The sequence below is a fragment of the Bufo gargarizans genome, chromosome 2, assembly GCF_014858855.1.
Source record: "Bufo gargarizans isolate SCDJY-AF-19 chromosome 2, ASM1485885v1, whole genome shotgun sequence".
In the NCBI taxonomy this organism is placed as follows: domain Eukaryota; kingdom Metazoa; phylum Chordata; class Amphibia; order Anura; family Bufonidae; genus Bufo; species Bufo gargarizans.
Window position 1 is genome coordinate 411,753,415 of NC_058081.1, and position 20,259 is coordinate 411,773,673.

The 20,259-nt window shown below is 43.9% G+C and overlaps 1 protein-coding gene across 1 annotated transcript in view; it reads left to right on the top strand.

Annotated features, from left to right (window-relative positions):
• KCNMB1 (potassium calcium-activated channel subfamily M regulatory beta subunit 1) overlaps window positions 1-20,259 on the top strand; it is a 207,709-nt gene that overhangs the window by 113,867 nt on the left and 73,583 nt on the right. Inside the window, exon 3 of the mRNA XM_044277789.1 lies at window positions 19,155-19,350. Coding sequence (XP_044133724.1) covers window positions 19,155-19,350 — 196 coding nt within the window. The remainder of the gene's footprint in view (window positions 1-19,154; window positions 19,351-20,259) is intronic.

Sequence of the window (20,259 nt, forward strand, 5' to 3'; positions counted from 1 at the left end):
TATAAAAAGGACACTGAGCCGCTGCTCTATAACATTGCAGCGATCTCCAGTGTGCTCCACAGTGGAACGCACCCCGGAACTTCCGGTGCGTCCAACTGTGGAACGCATATCTAAAATGGAAGCCACACATCGCGCACACCAGAAGAATAAACCATATATTTCTTGTCATAATATTTGAATATGTGGGGCACTTAGGAGGCGGGGTCAAGTGGCAGCGGGCCCTGATCAGTATGGTCACCAGTGACTTAGACCAGGCCATGAGTACACGTGACCTCACCAAAGAATAAAGGGAGGAAAGCTACGGACTTCCGGTTTCAGGGGAACGAAAGGAATGTAGTGTTCGATGGTTAGGTCACATGATCGGGTGCCGAGTCGCGTGATCGGGTGCCAGAGTCACCGGTCGTCACTTGGCATGCACCGGTGGAACGCAGGGGCCCAGAGTACATATACTAAAAGGAAAGAATTAAGATTATAATCGTAGACTCCATCGTTCAACCTTAGTAGTGTCTCGTTTCTTTTGGAAAGGCTACCTTTTCATATATACAAATACAAAATAAAAATAAACAAATGGGCAAAGAGATACATGCGTACATAGACAAATTCGCAAAGATAATGAAAGACAGCCATTAGAACCCACGCATTCAGGCAAATAATCATGTAGATAATAGACTACATATTCATATAAATAGTTCTTACGTTAAAAGAACGAGTAGATATTAAGATAAAATAAACTAAACTAAATATCTGGGTAAGGGACTGCATGCTGATAAGACTTAAAATAGATAATGCTAAAATAAATTAAATTAATGTTCAAAATAACGGAACATAATCGTCACTAATAGAGTTGAGCGGACACCTGGATGTTCGGGTTCGAGAAGTTCGGCCGAACTTCCCGAAAATGTTCGGGTTCGGGATCCGAACCCGATCCGAACTTCGTCCCGAACCCGAACCCCATTGAAGTCAATGGGGACCCGAACTTTTCGGCACTAAAAAGGCTGTAAAAAAGCCCAGGAAAGGGCTAGAGCGCTGCAAAAGGCAGCAACATGTAGGTAAATCCCCTGCAAACAAATGTGGATAGGGAAATGAATTAAAATAAAAATTAAATAAATGAAAATTTACCAAAATCAATTGGAGAGAGGTCCCATAGCAGAGAATCTGGCTTCACGTCACCCACCACGAGAACAGTCCATTCTCAGATATTTAGGCCCCGACACCCAAGCAGAGGAGAGAGGTCCCGTAACAGAGAATCTGTCTTCATGTCAGCAGAGAATCAGTCTGCATGTCATAGCAGAGAATCAGGCTTCACGTCAGCCACCACTGCAACAGTCCATTTTCATAAATTTAGGCCAAGCACCCAGGCAGAGGAGAGAGGTTCCGTAACACAGAATCTGGCTTCATGTCAGCAGAGAATCAGTCTTCATATCATAGCAGAGAATCAGGCTTCACGTCACCCACCACTGCATCAGTCCATTTTCATAAATTTAGGCCCAGGACCCAGGCAGAGGAGAGAGGTCCCGTAACAGACAATCTGGCTTCATGTCAGCAGAGAATCAGTATTCATATCATAGCAGAGAATCAGGCTTCACGTCAGCCACCAATGCAACAGTCCATTGTCAGATATTTAGGCCCAGCACCCAGGCAGAGGAGAGAGGTCCCGTAACAGACAATCTGGCTTCATGTCAGCAGAGAATCAGTCTTCATGTCATAGCAGAGAATCAGGCTTCACGTCACCCACCACTGTAACAGTCCATTTTCATAAATTTAGGCCCAGCACCCAGGCAGAGGAGAGAGGTCCCGTAACAGACAATCTGGCTTCATGTCAGCAGAGAATCAGTCTTCATGTCATAGCAGAGAATCAGGCTTCACGTCACCCACCACTGTAACAGTCCATTTTCATAAATTTAGGCCCAGCACCCAGGCAGAGGAGAGAGGTCCCGTAACAGACAATCTGGCTTCATGTCAGCAGAGAATCAGTCTTCATGTCATAGCAGAGAATCAGGCTTCACGTCACCCACCACTGCAACAGTCCATTGTCAGATATTTAGGCCCAGCACCCAGGTAGAGGAGAGAGGTCCAGTAACAGACAATCTGGCTTCATGTCAGCAGAGAATCAGTCTTCATATCATAGCAGAGAATCAGGCTTCACGTCAGCCACCAATGCAACAGTCCATTGTCAGATATTTAGGCCCAGCACCCAGGCAGAGGAGAGAGGTCCCGTAACAGACAATCTGGCTTCATGTCAGCAGAGAATCAGTCTTCAAATCATAGCAGAGAATCAGGCTTCACGTCAGCCACCAATGCAACAGTCCATTGTCAGATATTTAGGCCCCGGCACCCAAGCAGAGGAGAGAGGTCCCGTAACAGAGAATCTGTCTTCATGTCAGCAGAGAATCAGTCTGCATGTCATAGCAGAGAATCAGGCTTCACGTCAGCCACCACTGCAACAGTCCATTTTCATAAATTTAGGCCAAGCACCCAGGCCGAGGAGAGAGGTTCCGTAACACAGAATCTGGCTTCATGTCAGCAGAGAATCAGACTTCATATCATAGCAGAGAATCAGGCTTCACGTCACCCACCACTGCATCAGTCCATTTTCATAAATTTAGGCCCAGCACCCAGGCAGAGGAGAGAGGTTCCGTAACACAGAATCTGGCTTCATGTCAGCAGAGAATCAGACTTCATATCATAGCAGAGAATCAGGCTTCACGTCACCCACCACTGCATCAGTCCATTTTCATAAATTTAGGCACAGCACCCAGGCAGAGGAGAGAGGTCCCGTAACAGACAATCTGGCTTCATGTCAGCAGAGAATCAGTCTTCATATCATAGCAGAGAATCAGGCTTCACGTCACCCACCACTGTAACAGTCCATTTTCATAAATTTAGGCCTAGCACCCAGGCAGAGGAGAGAGGTCCCGTAACAGACAATCTGGCTTCATGTCAGCAGAGAATCAGTCTTCATGTCATAGCAGAGAATCAGGCTTCACGTCACCCACCACTGCAACAGTCCATTTTCATAAATTTAGGCCCAGCACCCAGGCAGAGGAGAGAGGTCCCGTAACAGACAATCTGGCTTCATGTCAGCAGAGAATCAGTCTTCATATCATAGCAGAGAATCAGGCTTCACGTCAGCCACCAATGCAACAGTCCATTGTCAGATATTTAGGCCCAGCACCCAGGCAGAGGAGAGAGGTCCCGTAACAGAGAATCTGGCTTCATGTCAGCAGAGAATTTGTCTGCATGTCATAGCAGAGAATCAGGCTTCACGTCACCCAACATTGGAACAGTCCATTGGCATATATTTAGGCCCCGTCACCCAGACAGAGGAGAGGTTCATTCAACTTTGGGTAACCTCGCAATATAATGGTAAAATGAAAATAAAAATAGGATTGAATGAGGAAGTGCCCTGGAGTACAATAATATATGGTTAAGGGGAGGTAGTTAATGTCTAATCTAGACAAGGGACGGACAGGTCCTATGGGATCCATGCCTGGTTCATTTTTATGAACGTCAGCTTGTCCACATTGGCTGTAGACAGGCGGCTGCGTTTGTCTGTAATGACGCCCCCTGCCGTGCTGAATACACGTTCAGACAAAACGCTGGCCGCCGGGCAGGCCAGCACCTCCAAGGCATAAAAGGCTAGCTCTGGCCACGTGGACAATTTAGAGACCCAGAAGTTGAATGGGGCCGAACCATCAGTCAGTACGTGGAGGGGTGTGCACACGTACTGTTCCACCATGTTAGTGAAATGTTGCCTCCTGCTAACACGTTGCGTATCAGGTGGTGGTGCAGTTAGCTGTGGCGTGTTGACAAAACTTTTCCACATCTCTGCCATGCTAACCCTGCCCTCAGAGGAGCTGGCCGTGACACAGCTGCCTTGGCGACCTCTTGCTCCTCCTCTGCCTTGGCCTTGGGCTTCCACTTGTTCCCCTGTGACATTTGGGAATGCTCTAAGTAGCGCGTCTACCAACGTGCGCTTGTACTCGCGCATCTTCCTATCACGCTCCAGTGCAGGAAGTAAGGTGGGCACATTGTCTTTGTAGCGTGGATCCAGCAGGGTGGCAACCCAGTAGTCCGCACACGTTAAAATGTGGGCAACTCTGCTGTCGCTGCACAGGCACTGCAGCATGTAGTCGCTCATGTGTGCCAGGCTGCCCAGGGGTAAGGACAAGCTGTCCTCTGTGGGAGGCGTATCGTCATCGTCCTGCCTTTCCCCCCAGCCACGCACCAGTGATGGGCCCGAGCTGCGTTGGGTGCCACCCCGCTGTGACCATGCTTCATCCTCATCCTCCTCCACCTCCTCCTCATCCTCGTCCTCCTCGTCCTCCAGTAGTGGGCCCTGGCTGGCCACATTTGTACCTGGCCTCTGCTGTTGCAAAAAGCCTCCCTCTGAGTCACTTCGAAGAGACTGGCCTGAAAGTGCTTAAAATGACCCCTCTTCCTCCTCCTCCTCCTCCTCCTGGGCCACCTCCTCTTCCATCATCGCCCTTAGTGTTTTCTCAAGGAGACATAGAAGTGGTATTGTAACGCTGATAACGGCGTCATCGCCACTGGCCTTGTTGGTGGAGTACTCGAAACAGCGCAACATGGCACACAGGTCTCGCATGGAGGCCCAGTCATTGGTGGTGAAGTGGTGCTGTTCCGCAGTGCGACTGACCCGTGCGTGCTGCAGCTGAAACTCCACTATGGCCTGCTGCTGCTCGCACAGTCTGTCCAGCATGTGCACGGTGGAGTTCCACCTGGTGGGCACGTCGCATATGAGGCGGTGAGCGGGAACTTCTGCAACACCAAATTCAGCACATGCGCCAGGCAAGGGATGTGCGTCAAACCGGCTAGTCCCAGAGCTGCAACGAGATTTCGCCCATTATCGCACACCACCAGGCCGGGCTTGAGGCTCACCGGCAGCAACCACTCGTCGGTCTGTTGTTCTATACCCCGCCACAACTCCTGTGCGGTGTGGGGCCTGTCCCCCAAACATATGAGTTTCAGAATGGCCTGTTGACGTTTACCCCGGGCTGTGCTGAAGTTGATGGTGAAGGTGTGTGGCTGACTGGATGAGCAGGTGGATGAAGAGGAGGAGGAAGCCGAGAAGGAGGAGGTGGCAACAGGAGCCAAAGAATGTTGCCCTGCGATCCTTGGCGGCGGAAGGACGTGCGCCAAACAGCTCTCCGCCTGGGGCCCAGCTGCCACTACATTTACCCAGTGTGCAGTTAGGGAGATATAGCGTCCCTGGCCGTGCCTACTGGTCCACGTATCTGTGGTTAGGTGGACCTTGCTACAGATGGCGTTGCGCAGTGCACACTTGATTTTATCGGATACTTGGTTGTGCAGGGAAGGCACGGCTCTCTTGGAGAAGTAGTGGCGGCTGGGAACAACATACTGTGGGACAGCAAGCGACATGAGCTGTTTGAAGCTGTCTGTGTCCACCAGCCTAAATGACAGCATTTCATATGCCAGTAGTTTAGAAATGCTGCCATTCAGGGCCAGGGATCGAGGGTGGCTAGGTGGGAATTTACGCTTTCTCTCAAATGTTTGTGAGATGGAGAGCTGAACGCTGCCATGTGACATGGTTGAGAAGCTTGGTGACGGAGGTGGTGGTGGTGTTGGTGGTACATCCCCTGTTTGCTGGGCGGCAGGTGCCAACGTTCCTCCAGAGGCGGAGGAAGAGGCCGAGGCGGCAGTAGCAGAAGAGGCCGAGGCGGCAGCAGCAGAAGAGGCCGAGGCGGCAGCAGCAAAAGAGGTAGAAGGGGGAGCCTGAGCAACTTCCTTGTTTTTAAGGTGTTTACTCCACTGCAGTTCATGCTTTGCAAGCAGGTGCCTGGTCATGCAGGTTGTGCTAAGGTTCAGAACGTTAATGCCTCGCTTCAGGCTCTGATGGCACAGCGTGCAAACCACTCGGGTCTTGTCGTCAGCATATTGTTTGAAGAAGTGCCATGCCAGGGAACTCCTTGAAGCTGCCTTTGGGGTGCTCGGTCCCAGATGGCGGCGGTCAGTAGCAGGCGGAGTCTCTTGGCGGCAGGTGTTCTGCTTTTGCCCACTGCTCCCTCTTTTGCTACGCTGTTGGCTCGGTCTCACCACTGCCTCTTCCTCCGAACTGTGAAAGTCAGTGGCATGACCTTCATTCCATGTGGGGTCTAGGACCTCATCGTTCCCTGCATCGTCTTCCACCCAGTCTTGATCCCTGACCTCCTGTTCAGTCTGCACACTGCAGAAAGACGCAGCAGTTGGCACCTGTGTTTCGTCATCATCAGAGACATGCTGAGGTGGTATTCCCATGTCCTCATCATCAGGAAACATAAGTGGTTGTGCATCAGTGCAGTCTATGTCTTCCACCGCTGGGGAAGGGCTAGGTGGATGCCCTTGGGAAACCCTGCCAGCAGAGTCTTCAAACAGCATAAGAGACTGCTGCATAACTTGAGGCTCAGACAGTTTCCCTGTTATGCATGGGGGTGATGTGACAGACTGATGTGGTTGGTTTTCAGGCGCCATCTGTGCGCTTTCTGCAGAAGACTGGGTGGGAGATAATGTGAACGTGCTGGATCCACTGTCGGCCACCCAATTGACTAATGCCTGTACCTGCTCAGGCCTTACCATCCTTAGAACGGCATTGGGCCCCACCATATATCGCTGTAAATTCTGGCGGCTACTGGGACCTGAGGAAGTTGGTACACTAGGACGTGTGGATGTGGCAGAACGGCCACGTCCTCTCCCAGCACCAGAGTGTCCACTGACACCACCACGACCATGTCCACGTCCGCGTCCCTTACTAGATGTTTTCCTCATTGTTATCGTTCACCACAACAACAAAAATATTATTTGGCCCAATGTATTGTATTCAAATTCAGCTGAATATAAATTTGAGGCCTAATATTTAGGCGCTGGGTGACAGGTATAGATTTACTGACAGAATTAGACTTGGAAATGCACAGTAGCGTGTGTGTGAAGTTATTCTGAATGACCCTATGTGCACCTTGAATATTATATACCCTTTTAGGGATGTATTTAAAGTAGGCCTGATACAGCAGAAACCACTAAATTAGGAAATTGCTAAATTGGGAATTGTATTTCAACCCAGAACAAAAAATGTGCTTTGACGGACACTAAATAACTTGCCCAGCCAGAACAGTACACCAGTAACGACAGATTTAGCGGAATATACATTTGAGGCCTAGTATTTAGGCGCTGGGTGACAGGTATAGATTTACTGACGGAATTAGACTTGGAAATGCACAGTAGCGTGTGCGTGAAGTTATTCTAAATGACCCTATGTGCACCTTGAATATTATATAACCTTTTAGGGATAGATTTAAAATAGCTCTGATACAGCAGAAACCACTAAATTAGGAAATTGCTAAATTGGGAATTGTATTTCAACCCAGAACAAAAAATGTGCTTTGACAGACACTAAATAACTTGCCCAGCCAGAACAGTACACCAGTAACGACATATTTAGCGGAATATAAATTTGAGGCCTAGTATTTAGGCGCTGGGTGACAGGTATAGATTTACTGTCGGAATTATACTTGGAAATGCACAGTAGCGTGTGTGTGAAGTTATTCTGAATGACCCTATGTGCACCTTGAATATTATATACCCTTTTAGGGATGTATTTAAAGTAGGCCTGATACAGCAGAAACCACTAAATTAGGAAATTGCTAAATTGGGAATTGTATTTCAACCCAGAACAAAAAATGTGCTTTGACGGACACTAAATAACTTGCCCAGCCAGAACAGTACACCAGTAACGACAGATTTAGCGGGATATAAATTTGAGGCCTAGTATTTAGGCGCTGGGTGACAGGTATAGATTTACTGACAGAATTAGACTTGGAAATGCACAGTAGCGTGTGTGTGAAGTTATTCTGAATGACCCTATGTGCACCTTGAATATTATATACCCTTTTAGGGATAGATTTAAAATAGCTCTGATACAGCAGAAACCACTAACTTAGGAAATTGCTAAATTGGGAATTATATTTCAACCCAGAACAAAACATGTGCTTTGACGTACACTAAATAACTTGCCCAGCCAGAACAGTACACCAGTAACGACAGATTTAGCGGAAAATAAATTTGAGGCCTAGTATTTAGGCGCTTGGTGACAGGTATAGATTTACTGACGGAATTAGACTTGGAAATACACAGTAGCGTGTGTGTGAAGTTATTCTGAATGACCCTATGTGCACCATGAATATTATATACCCTTTTAGGGATAGATTTAAAATAGCTCTGATACAGCAGAAACCACTAAATTAGGAAATTGCTAAATTGGGAATTGTATTTCAACCCAGAACAAAAAATGTGCTTTGACAGACACTAAATAACTTGCCCAGTCAGAACAGTACACCAGTAACGACAGATTTAGCGGAATATAAATTTGAGGCCTAGTATTTAGGCGCTGGGTGACAGGTATAGATTTACTGACGGAATTAGACTTGGAAATGCACAGTAGCGTGTGTGTGAAGTTATTCTGAATGACCCTATGTGCACCTTGAATATTATATACCCTTTTAGGGATGTATTTAAAGTAGGCCTGATACAGCAGAAACCACTAAATTAGGAAATTGCTAAATTGGGAATTGTATTTCAACACAGAACAAAAAATGTGCTTTGACGGACACTAAATAACTTGCCCAGCCAGAACAGTACACCAGTAACGACAGATTTAGCGGGATATAAATTTGAGGCCTAGTATTTAGGCACTGGGTGACAGGTATAGATTTATTGACAGAATTAGACTTGGAAATGCACAGTAGCGTGTGTGTGAAGTTATTCTGAATGACCCTATGTGCACCTTGAATATTATATACCCTTTTAGGGATAGATTTAAAATAGCTCTGATACAGCAGAAACCACTAAATTAGGAAATTGCTAAATTGGGAATTGTATTTCAACCCAGAACAAAAAATGTGCTTTGACGGACACTAAATAACTTGCCCAGCCAGAACAGTACACCAGTAACGACATATTTAGCGGAATATAAATTTGAGGCCTAGTATTTAGGCGCTGGGTGACAGGTATAGATTTACTGACGGAATTAGACTTGGAAATGCACAGTAGCGTGTGTGTGAAGTTATTCTGAATGACCCTATGTGCACCTTGAATATTATATACCCTTTTAGGGATAGATTTAAAATAGCTCTGATACAGCAGAAACCACTAAATTAGGAAATTGCTAAATTGGGAATTGTATTTCAACCCAGAACAAAAAATGTGCTTTGACGGACACTAAATAACTTGCCCAGCCAGAACAGTACACCAGTAACGACAGATTTAGCGGAATATAAATTTGAGGCCTAGCATTTAGGCGCTGGGTGACAGGTATAGATTTACTGACGGAATTAGACTTGGAAATGCACAGTAGCGTGTGTGTGAAGTTATTCTGAATGACCCTATGTGCACCTTGAATATTATATACCCTTTTAGGGATAGATTTAAAATAGCTCTGATACAGCAAAAACCACTAAATTAGGAAATTGCTAAATTGGGAATTGTATTTCAACCCAGAACAAAAATTGTGTTTTGACGGACACTAAATAACTTGCCCAGCCAGAAGAGTACACCAGTAACGACAGATTTAGCGGAATATAAATTTGAGGCCTAGTATTTAGGCGCTGGGTGACAGGTATAGATTTACTGACGGAATTAGACTTGGAAATGCACAGTAGCGTGTGTGTGAAGTTATTCTGAATGACCCTATGTGCGCCTTGAATATTATATACCCTTTTAGGGATGTATTTAAAGTAGGCCTGAGACAGCAGAAACCACTAAATTAGGAAATTGCTAAATTGGGAATTGTATTTCAACCCAGAACAAAAAATGTGCTTTGACGTACACTAAATAACTTGCCCAGCCAGAACAGTACACCAGTAACGACAGATTTAGCGGAATATAAATTTGAGGCCTAGTATTTAGGCGCTGGGTGACAGGTATAGATTTACTGACAGAATTAGACTTGGAAATGCACAGTAGCGTGTGTGTGAAGTTATTCTGAATGACCCTATGTGCACCTTGAGTATTATATACCCTTTTAGGGATGTATTTAAAGTAGGCCTGATACAGCAGAAACCACTAAATTAGGAAATTGCTAAATTGGGAATTGTATTTCAACCCAGAACAAAAAATGTGCTTTGACGGACACTAAATAACTTGCCCAGCCAGAACAGTACACCAGTAACGACAGATTTAGCGGAATATAAATTTGAGGCCTAGTATTTAGGCGCTGGGTGACAGGTATAGATTTACTGACAGAATTTGACTTGGAAATGCACAGCAGCGTGTGTGTGAAGTTATTCTGAATGACCCTATGTGCACCTTGAATATTATATACCCTTTTAGGGATAGATTTAAAATAGCTCTGATACATAAGAAACCACTAAATTAGGAAATTGCTAAATTGGGAATTGTATTTCAACCCAGAACAAAAAATGTGCTTTGACGGACACTAAATAACTTGCCCAGCCAGAACAGTACACCAGTAACGACAGATTTACCGGGATATAAATTTGAGGCCTAGTATTTAGGCGCTGGGTGACAGGTATAGATTTACTGACAGAATTAGACTGGGATATGGCCAAAAAATAACCACACTATTGCTGGTTAAATGCACTTGGTGTGACAGCTTGACCAACCACACTACTGAGGGTTAAATGCACTTGGTGACAGGTGCAGCTTGCCCCTGATGTAGTATATGGCCAAAAAATGAACAGACTATTGCTGGTTAAATGCACTTGGTGTGACAGCTTGACCAACCACACTACTGAGGGTTGAATGCACTTGGTGACGGGCGCAGCTTGCCCCTGATGTAGTATATGGCCAAAAAATAGACAGACTTTGCTGGTTAAATGCACTTGGTGTGACAGCTTCACCCTGATGTAGGCTTTAGCCAAAAAACAACCACACCATTGAGGGTTAAATGCACTTGGTGACAGGCGCAGCTTGCCCCTGATGTAGTATATCGCCAAAAAATAAACAGACTATTGCTGGTTAAATGCACTTGGTGTGACAGCTTCACCCTGATGTAGGCTTTAGCCAAAAAACAACCGCACCATTGAGGGTTAAATGCACTTGGTGACAGGCGCAGCTTGCCCCTGATGTAGTTAGTATATGGCCAAAAAATAAACAGACTATTGCTGGTTAAATGCACTTGGTGTGACAGCTTCACCCTGATGTAGGCTTTAGCCAAAAAACAACCACACCATTGAGGGTTAAATGCACTTGATGACAGGCGCAGCTTACCCCTGATGTAGTATATGGCCAAAAAATAAACAGACTATTGCTGGTTAAATGCACTTGGTGTGACAGCTTTACCCTGATGTAGGCTTTAGCCAAAAAACAACCACACCATTGAGGGTTAAATGCACTTGGTGACAGGCGCAGCTTGCCCCTGATGTAGTATATGGCTAAAAAATAAACAGACTATTGCTGGTTAAATGCACTTGGTGTGACAGCTTCACCCTGATGTAGGCTTTAGCCAAAAAACAACCACACCATTGAGGGTTAAATGCACTTGGTCGCAGCTTGTGCTGGCGCACCTCAAGACACAAAATGGCCGCCGATCACCCCAGAAAAAAGTGACTGACAAACGGTCTGGGCAGCCTAAAAACAGTGAGCAATTGAGTATCCGCAGCTCAATGACCCACAGCTGCAGATCGATCAATAATCAAGTCCTTTGGAGGAATTAATCTGCCTAATTTCGCCCTACTGTCGCAGCCGCAACCTCTCCCTATGCTATTCAGAGCAGAGTGACGGGCGGCGCTATGTGACTCCAGCTTAAATAGAGGCTGGGTCACATGGTGCTCTGGCCAATCACAGCCATGCCAATAGTAGGCATGGCTGTGATGGCCTCTTGGGGCAAGTAGTATGACGCTTGTTGATTGGCTGCTTTGCAGCCTTTCAAAAAGCGCCAAGAAAGCGTCACAAAAGCGGCAAGAAAGCGACGAACACCGAACCCGAACCTGGACTTTTGCGAAAATGTCCGGGTTCGGGTCCGTGTCATGGACACCCCAAAATTCGGTACGAACCCGAACTATACAGTTCGAGTTCGCTCATCCCTAGTCACTAACAATTTGTCTTTGATTCTATATGGTTTTATATTAATATTTGATTTTATATGAATCAATTTTTATTGTAACACGTAATTTTCTATATGTGTAATTATTGCTACTCTATATCTCTATCCTTTGAGAGACAAGGAAACAAGTCTATATAGATTACATTATACGGGTCTTTATGATCCACCTCATAGCCTTTATCTGATTTTCTCCTAGGGCAGTGATGGTGAACCTTTTAGAGACTAAAGTGCCCAAACTTCAACCCAAAGCCCACTTATTTATCGCAAAGTGTCAACACGGTAATTTAACCTGAATACTACAGTCCAGTATAGTATTATATCTTCCATGTACTCTATCATTTAGCTATAATAGCCTGCTACACTCAGTGCGCTGCCTGTGCTTTTCATAGTGAGCCCTGCGCTGATGAAGGGCAGAAAAAATCTAAGTCATATTAGTGTGCCATAGACTTTTTCCAGAGTGAGGGTGCCCGCACAGAGGGCTCCGAGTGCCGCCTCTGGCACCCGTGCCATAGGTTCGCCAACACTGTCCTAGGGAATTTGGCGCTTCCTCTTTTAATCTTTTTTTTAGCATGCTTCACCCACCACTATCCTCATTCTCTATCACCTACCCTGAGTTCTCTAAGGCTAGGTTGAGACCATTGGAAGCCTGCCCACCTATGTTTCATTAAAAAATATATTTGTATAATATAATTTTTTCTTATTTAAATCTATATATTTTTTATATTGCTCTTTTTTGCCTTCCCTTTGGCGCCCTGCTAAGTTATTCCGGGACCCTCTACCTGAAGGTCCAGCGACTAACACTCTTTTTTTCTTTTCCCGTCCCTGACTTACATTTGTTCGGTCGATGGGTGACCAACGGCCAACCAGAGGAGCAGTGGCTGACATAGGCTCGGCATACTTTGAAAGAGATATCCATGGTCTAATCCAGAGAATTATAAGGGAAATTAAAAGATTACCCACCACCAAATTAAGACTGCCTTCCCCAATCATGATCAGTGGCACCTGGCAGACCATTGGGAAGACACTATCACCAGCAAATACCAATAAAGAAAATACCAACAATGGAGATTTCCATGCACTGGACACCATCAAGGACTTCATAAAGAACGAAGTAGACTGGTACTTTCTTTTTATCTATGAGTTTATGGGGATTATCGCCCAAGGTCTAAGACTCTCACTAAAGCCTTTATTTACAAATGACCCTGAGTTTGTGAAGAGTTGGCTATATGCCAGAGATAAATGTTCACAACAATATATGATTAATTGAAAAAGGGAAAGCTTAATATATACAGCTGGGTCTTAAACTCATAAAAATGGCTAACTAAAAAACGTCAAATTAGACCTGAATAGGATAAAGGCTTCTTTTGGGACATACTCAGAAGTTTTGAGTATAATATGGTCTATAGGAAATTTAAGAAACTAATAAGAGACACTAAAGATTATGATCAAAACAAAATCAGAGCATGGGAGAGAAAACACTCTTCTCCCCCTCCTCACATTTTTAAAGAATGTACAGAATAGGCCTCCCAATTTGGGCCCTTCTCCAAGATCTACCCTCACTAGAGCACAGTACACTACACACAACAGGGTATTCTATAATAGTACTGTTCATGGGACAACGAGACATTTTAATAACCATTTATCAGATTTTAAACCTGTTAGAGCCTCAAATCCACCACAAAAAGCTAACATGCCACCAGTATCCTCCCTAAGCAATAATTACTGCTTTTCACGGACACCCACTACCCCTCTCCAGTTCTAATTCTAAATTTAGACATCACTCCTTTCCCGACAACTCACCGGAGGAACAAACAAAACCAGTATCTATTTTTTCTTGCTCAACGGAATCTCCTGCGTCTCCAAATAATTTTGTTTTCCAACCTTCGATCAATGACCTTTCCACTCATTCAGTTTCCACCACCCAATCTGATATTTTTTTAGTTTAGCCCTACCCTCCAATCTTTCAGAAAGCCCTTTTTAAGGGAGAGTCTCACTTTCACTGAACAACCACAACCCCACTCCACCTACAAGACAGATACTCTCGAGTATACAGGTTCTGAGCCCCTTTTTCAACCCCACAGGCCAACCCCCTCCTTGTCCCCCCACAACTTCCAAAGTCTGAAGATTACACATTTGTTCAGCCCAATACCGTTATCCCGAAAAAGAACAAAAAACAAATCCAGGGATGTAGAGGGGGAAGAGAAAAACACTCCAAGATAGAAAAAACTCAAATCCCAATCTGTAATAATAGACGATCGACCAAATCAAACACCATAGTCACAACCACACAGACAGACTCTATCCACAACCAACAGAAGTTTATTTTTATACAATAAAAGATACTAGAGGAATATTCAATTTATCCAAATATGAACTTAAACCAGATTAACTAAGTTTACTCAGTATGGGACTCTCGTTTTGCCCAACAAATTGTCCCGACCCCAAATTGTCCCTGACATGAATCAGTGGATCCGAAAATTAACACTAAAAAGACATTTCACAATCAAAAGACTTACCTCAGGAGATAGAGAAAACCCAACACCTTTATTCAATATTAACATCAACAATGAGATAACAGGGCCCCCCTCCACCATAGAAGAAGGCTCTACAACTATATCAATCCCTCAGATCTAAAGAGAAAATCTTCTTTTTATCCTCTAGAGAGTAGAGGCCCCCATTTTGAGAGCTTCCTCAATATGGTTTTAGACGACCTAAAAACCCTGAATATATCCCGAGTCACACCACCTTGTAGTAACATTAATGCTCGAGAGAAAAGAGCACTAATGGAGCTAAAGAAAAATAAGGAAATTATAATAAAAAGAGAATCCAAAAGGATCTTGTCAGACCAGGTATACTACAAAGTCCTTATAGAAGACCCTACCATAATCTTCAATAAAACACTGCAAGAGCTACTACACTCTAGTTCAATCAAAGCATTATTGACAAAAAAGAAAGGATATCCCTCACTAATAATCACCCCACTACAGCTCGTTTCTACTTCTTGCCAAAGATCCATAAATCCCTTACTAATCCACCTGGTAGACCGATCATATCTGGCATCAACTCTCTCACTTCAAACCTTTCAGCCTATGTAGATACATTTCTGCAAAAATATGTACAAAAACTTCCTCCATATCTAAGAGATTCTTCAAACCTTATAAATACTCTCAACACCATAGATTGGAAGGATGACTACATCTGGACTACGCTCGATGTAGCCTCCTTATATAACAACATCCGGCATGATTTGGTAGTACGAGCAGTCAGACATTTTCTTGAACTTGACCCCGAAATGCCTTTGACTCAGAAAGATTTCATTATAAAATCAATTGAATTTATTTTGGAACATAACTATTTTATCTTTAACAAAACATTCTATATTCAAACCAGGGGTACCTCTATGGGTACTAAGTTTGCACCATCTTATGCAAACCTGTTTGTGGGCCTATTTGAAGACAAAATGATTCTCCAATCTCATAAAGACGTGGTTCTCTTTTGTCGCTATATAGATGACATCATTTTCATCTGGGGCAGTAGCATCAAACATCTCACATCCTTCATCTCCACGCTAAATTAAAATGATTGGGGCCTTAAGTTCACGTGTGAATTCGACTCCAAGGTGGCAACATTTCTGGATATTCACATTGAAACTGTTGCGAATAGGATCACTACTCGCACCCACTTTAAAAAGGTGGACGCTAATAGTTACCTTGAATATTCTAGTTGCCACCATACAAAATGGAAGAGAAACATACCTTACGGCAGGTGAAGAGAATCCGGAGAAATTGCTCTGATGATAAAACCCTGAGAAAATTGGATCAAAAAGAAGCCCTAAAGCCAGCCCCATTGGGAACTGCTAATCAAAAGAAAATCAATGTAACCTTATCACTAGGTACAATAGGGACCATCAAAATATCAGAAAGGTACTTACTAAACATTGTTGTATCCTGTTGAATGACCCGATCCTGAAAGATGTACTCCCCAAACAGCCGTCCATTGCATTTAGAAGAGCCCAAACCTTAAAAAATATCATCGCCCCTTCATGACCTAAGCTTCAAGCACCCAATAAAATGATCTTGCCTCAAGCAACTAGAAAGGGGTCTTTTAAATGTGGCGCTAAAAAAAATGTAAATGCTGTGCGATGATCACTCATGGCATTAGAGAAATCGAAATAGGAGGTTCATCCGGCATCTGGGCCCTAAAACAGGAACTAAACTGTGGGATTAGAAACATCATCTATGTTTTAAGGTGCACATGTGGCTTAAAATAGGGTAGGACCACTCAAACTTTGACGGAGAGAAAGTGTGAACATCGTTCAAGCATCAAACGTAAAGTATTAACACATAGTGTATCACGCCACTTCTCCGAACGACATGATGGCACCCTAACTGGTCTTACAGTCACCCCTTTAGAAACCATCCCATCTTCCTACCAACAGTTATGTCGGAAGGAAATATATTGGATATTTACACTGAAAACATTATCCCTTTCGGTCTAAATGAAAGCCTGGAATACTTGAACTGTTAAAAGAACACTGTAGTTACCCCTATAATATGCCTACAGCTTATCCAGATAGTTCACACATGATCATATACATGTTCTTTCTTTTGAACATGGATTGCAGGATAAAACTTACCAGGAAAGATTAAAGGAACTTAACATGTATAGCTTGGAAGAAAGACGAGACAGAGGGGATATGATAGAAACTTTTAAATACATAAAGGGAATCAACAAGGTAAAAGAGGAAAGAATATTTAAAAGAAGAAAAACTGCTACAAGAGGACATAGTTTTAAATTAGAGGGGCAAAGGTTTAAAAGTAATATCAGGAAGTATTACTTTACTGAGAGAGTAGTGGATGCATGGAATAGCCTTCCTGCAGAAGTGGCAGCTGCAAATACAGTGAAGGAGTTTAAGCATGCATGGGATAGGCATAAGGCCATCCTTCATATAAGATAGGGCCAGGGGCTATCCATAGTACTTAGTATATTGGGCAGACTAGATGGGCCAAATGGTTCTTATCTGCCGACACATTCTATGTTTCTATGTTTCTAACATGCATTCTAGCTATACCAATATGCATTTTTCATCTAGCTGTGTATTTTAGAATATATGGAATTGTTTTGCGAAGATTATTTAACATACGATTATGTTCCGTTATTTTGAACATTCATTTTAATTTATTTTAGCATTATCTATTTTAAGTCTTATCAGCATGCAGTCCCTTACCCAGATGTTTAGTTTATTTTATCTTAAGAGCTACTCGTTCTTTTAACGTAAGAACTTGATTATTTACCTGAATGTGTGGGTTCTATGGCTGTCTATCATTATCTTTGCGAATTTGTCTATGTACGCTTGTATCTCTTTGCCCATTTGTTTATTTTTTATTTGTATATATGAAAAGGTAGCCTTTCCAAAAGAAACGAGACACTGCTAAGGTTGAACAATGGAGTTTACGAATATAATTTTAATTCTTTCCTTCTAGTATATGTACTCTGGGCCCCTGCGTTCCACCGGCGCATGCCAAGTGATGACCAGTGACGCAGGCACCCGATCACACGACTCGGCACCCGACCATGTGACCTAACCATCGAACACTACATTCCTTTCGTTCCCCTGAAACCAGAAGTCCGTAGCTTTCCTCCCTTTATTCTTTGGTGAGGTCACATGTACTCACGGCCTGGTCTAAGTCACTGGTGACCATACTGATTAGGGCCTGCTGCCACTTGACCCCACCTCCTAAGTTCCCCACATATTAGAATATTATGACAAGACATATATAGTTTATTCTTCTGGTGTGTGCGATGTGTGGCTTCCGGTTCGGATATGCGTACCATAGTGGAACTCACCGGAAGTTCCGGGTGTGTTCCACTGTGGAGCGCACCGGAGGTCTGAAGATCGCTGCGATGTTATAGAGCAGCGGCTCAGTGTCCTTTTATACTTATCCATGTGTTAGCTGTCTGTGTATTAATTCCAATTTTAACTATATGGGCCGACAACTTGTGGCGCGTCTTTTTTCCGATGCGTTCCAGCGTGGAACGCATGCAGAAATTGCCTTTTTGGCGTTTTTTTCTTGTCTATTTAAATACCACCTTTTGTTATTGTACTCATATCTGCTCCTGATGAAGGGGGCCCACTATTAGGCCCCGAAACGCGTTGCGCTTCCTCTTCTCCCCTACCCTGGCATTGGAATAAAATAAAAAGTTCAAGATACACTGTTGAGTGTTTGCTGTCCTTTTATGACATCTCTACAGGCGACCCAGGCGCAGGAGGTGTGGTGTGGGTGTCTTGAGCTTTATCCCACATCACCCTCCTGGGTGAAGTGAGTCACTAACAATTTGCTACTCTATATCTCTATCCTTTGAGATACAAGGAAACAAGTCTATATAGATTACATTATACGGGTCTCTATGATCCACCTCATAGCCTTTATCTGATTATCTCCTAGGGAATTTGGCGCCTCTTCTATTGGTCTTTTGTAGCGTGTTTCACGCACCATCATCCTCATTCTTTATCACCTACCCTGAGTTCTCTAAGGCTAGGTTGAGACCATTGGCAGCCTGCCCACCTATGTTTCACTAAGAAATATATTTGTATAATATAATTTTTTCTTATTTAAATCTATATTTTTCATATATTGCTCTTTTTTTCCTTCCCTTTGGCGCCCTGCTAAGTTATTCCGGGACCCTCTACCTGAAGGTCCAGCGACTAACACTCTTTTTTTCTTTTCCTGTCCCTGACTCACTGTGAAGGGGCAGAAAAATGTTGATGATCATGGACTTCTGGAGGGACATATGAGCATTCCAGCGACCATGCCCACCAGTATCAGTGAGATCATGGCAGGCACAGTCCACAGATTTTACAGACTCAAACGAATCATGAAATAACAGTTCAATAGTTAATAGCAATAGTCAAATTTCCCATAGCAATCCAAGTTTCATTTTTACCACAGGACCAAACAGTTAGATCAAAAAACTAAAGTGCATTACTATAAAGTTATACCATATGTTACATGTACTGCTTTCCATAAGTCAATACCGTATTTAATAAACAACAAAGCTTATATTCTATTTGTTTTTATAGTGTGTGGACTAAAGAAACTAAGTGTACCCTCGTTCAAGCTACTTTCAAAGAGAGAGCCAACTGTATTCATAATTCCAACACAAAGCCTGAAAGTATATTACAATACCCCTGCCTGGAGGTATTGGTAAATTTGAATTTTTCAGAAGATGTTCTAATGCTTTATCACACAGAGGAATCTTCCGAGTTGAATAACAAGGTATGGTAAGACAAGCCAAAGTTTTATTTGTCTGCCTGTTATGTCTTATATAGTTACCAGTAGAGTTGAGCGAACACCTGGATGTTCGGGTTCGAGAAGTTCGGCCGAACATCCCGGAAATGTTCGGGTTCGGGATCCGAACCCGATCCGAACTTCGTCCCGAACCCGAACCCCATTGAAGTCAATGGGGACCCGAACTTTTCGGCACTAAAACGGCTGTAAAACAGCCCAGGAAAGGGCTAGAGGGCTGCAAAAGGCAGCAACATGTAGGTAAATCCCCTGCAAACAAATGTGGATAGGGAAATTAATTAAAATAAAAATTAAATAAATAAAAATTAACCAAAATCAATTGGAGAGAGGTTCCATAGCAGAGAATCTGGCTTCCCGTCACCCACCACTGGAACAGTCCATTCTCAGATATTTAGGCCCCGGCACCCAGGCAGAGGAGAGAGGTCCCGTAACAGAGAATCTGTCTTCATGTCAGCAGAGAATTAGTCTGCATGTCATAGCAGAGAATGAGGCTTCACGTCAGCCACCACTGCAACAGTCCATTGGCATATATTTAGGCCTAGCACACAGGCAGAGGAGAGAGGTCCCGTAACAGAGAATCTGGCTTCATGTCAGCAGAGAATCAGTCTGCATGTCATAGCAGAGAATGAGGCTTCACGTCAGCCACCACTGCAACAGTCCATTGGCATATATTTAGGCCCAGCACACACACAGGCAGAGGAGAGAGGTCCCGTAACAGAGAATCTGGCTTCATGTCAGCAGAGAATCAGTCTGCATGTCATAGCAGAGAATGAGGCTTCACGTCAGCCACCACTGCAACAGTCCATTGGCATATATTTAGGCCCAGCACACACACAGGCAGAGGAGAGAGGTCCCGTAACAGAGAATCTGGCTTCATGT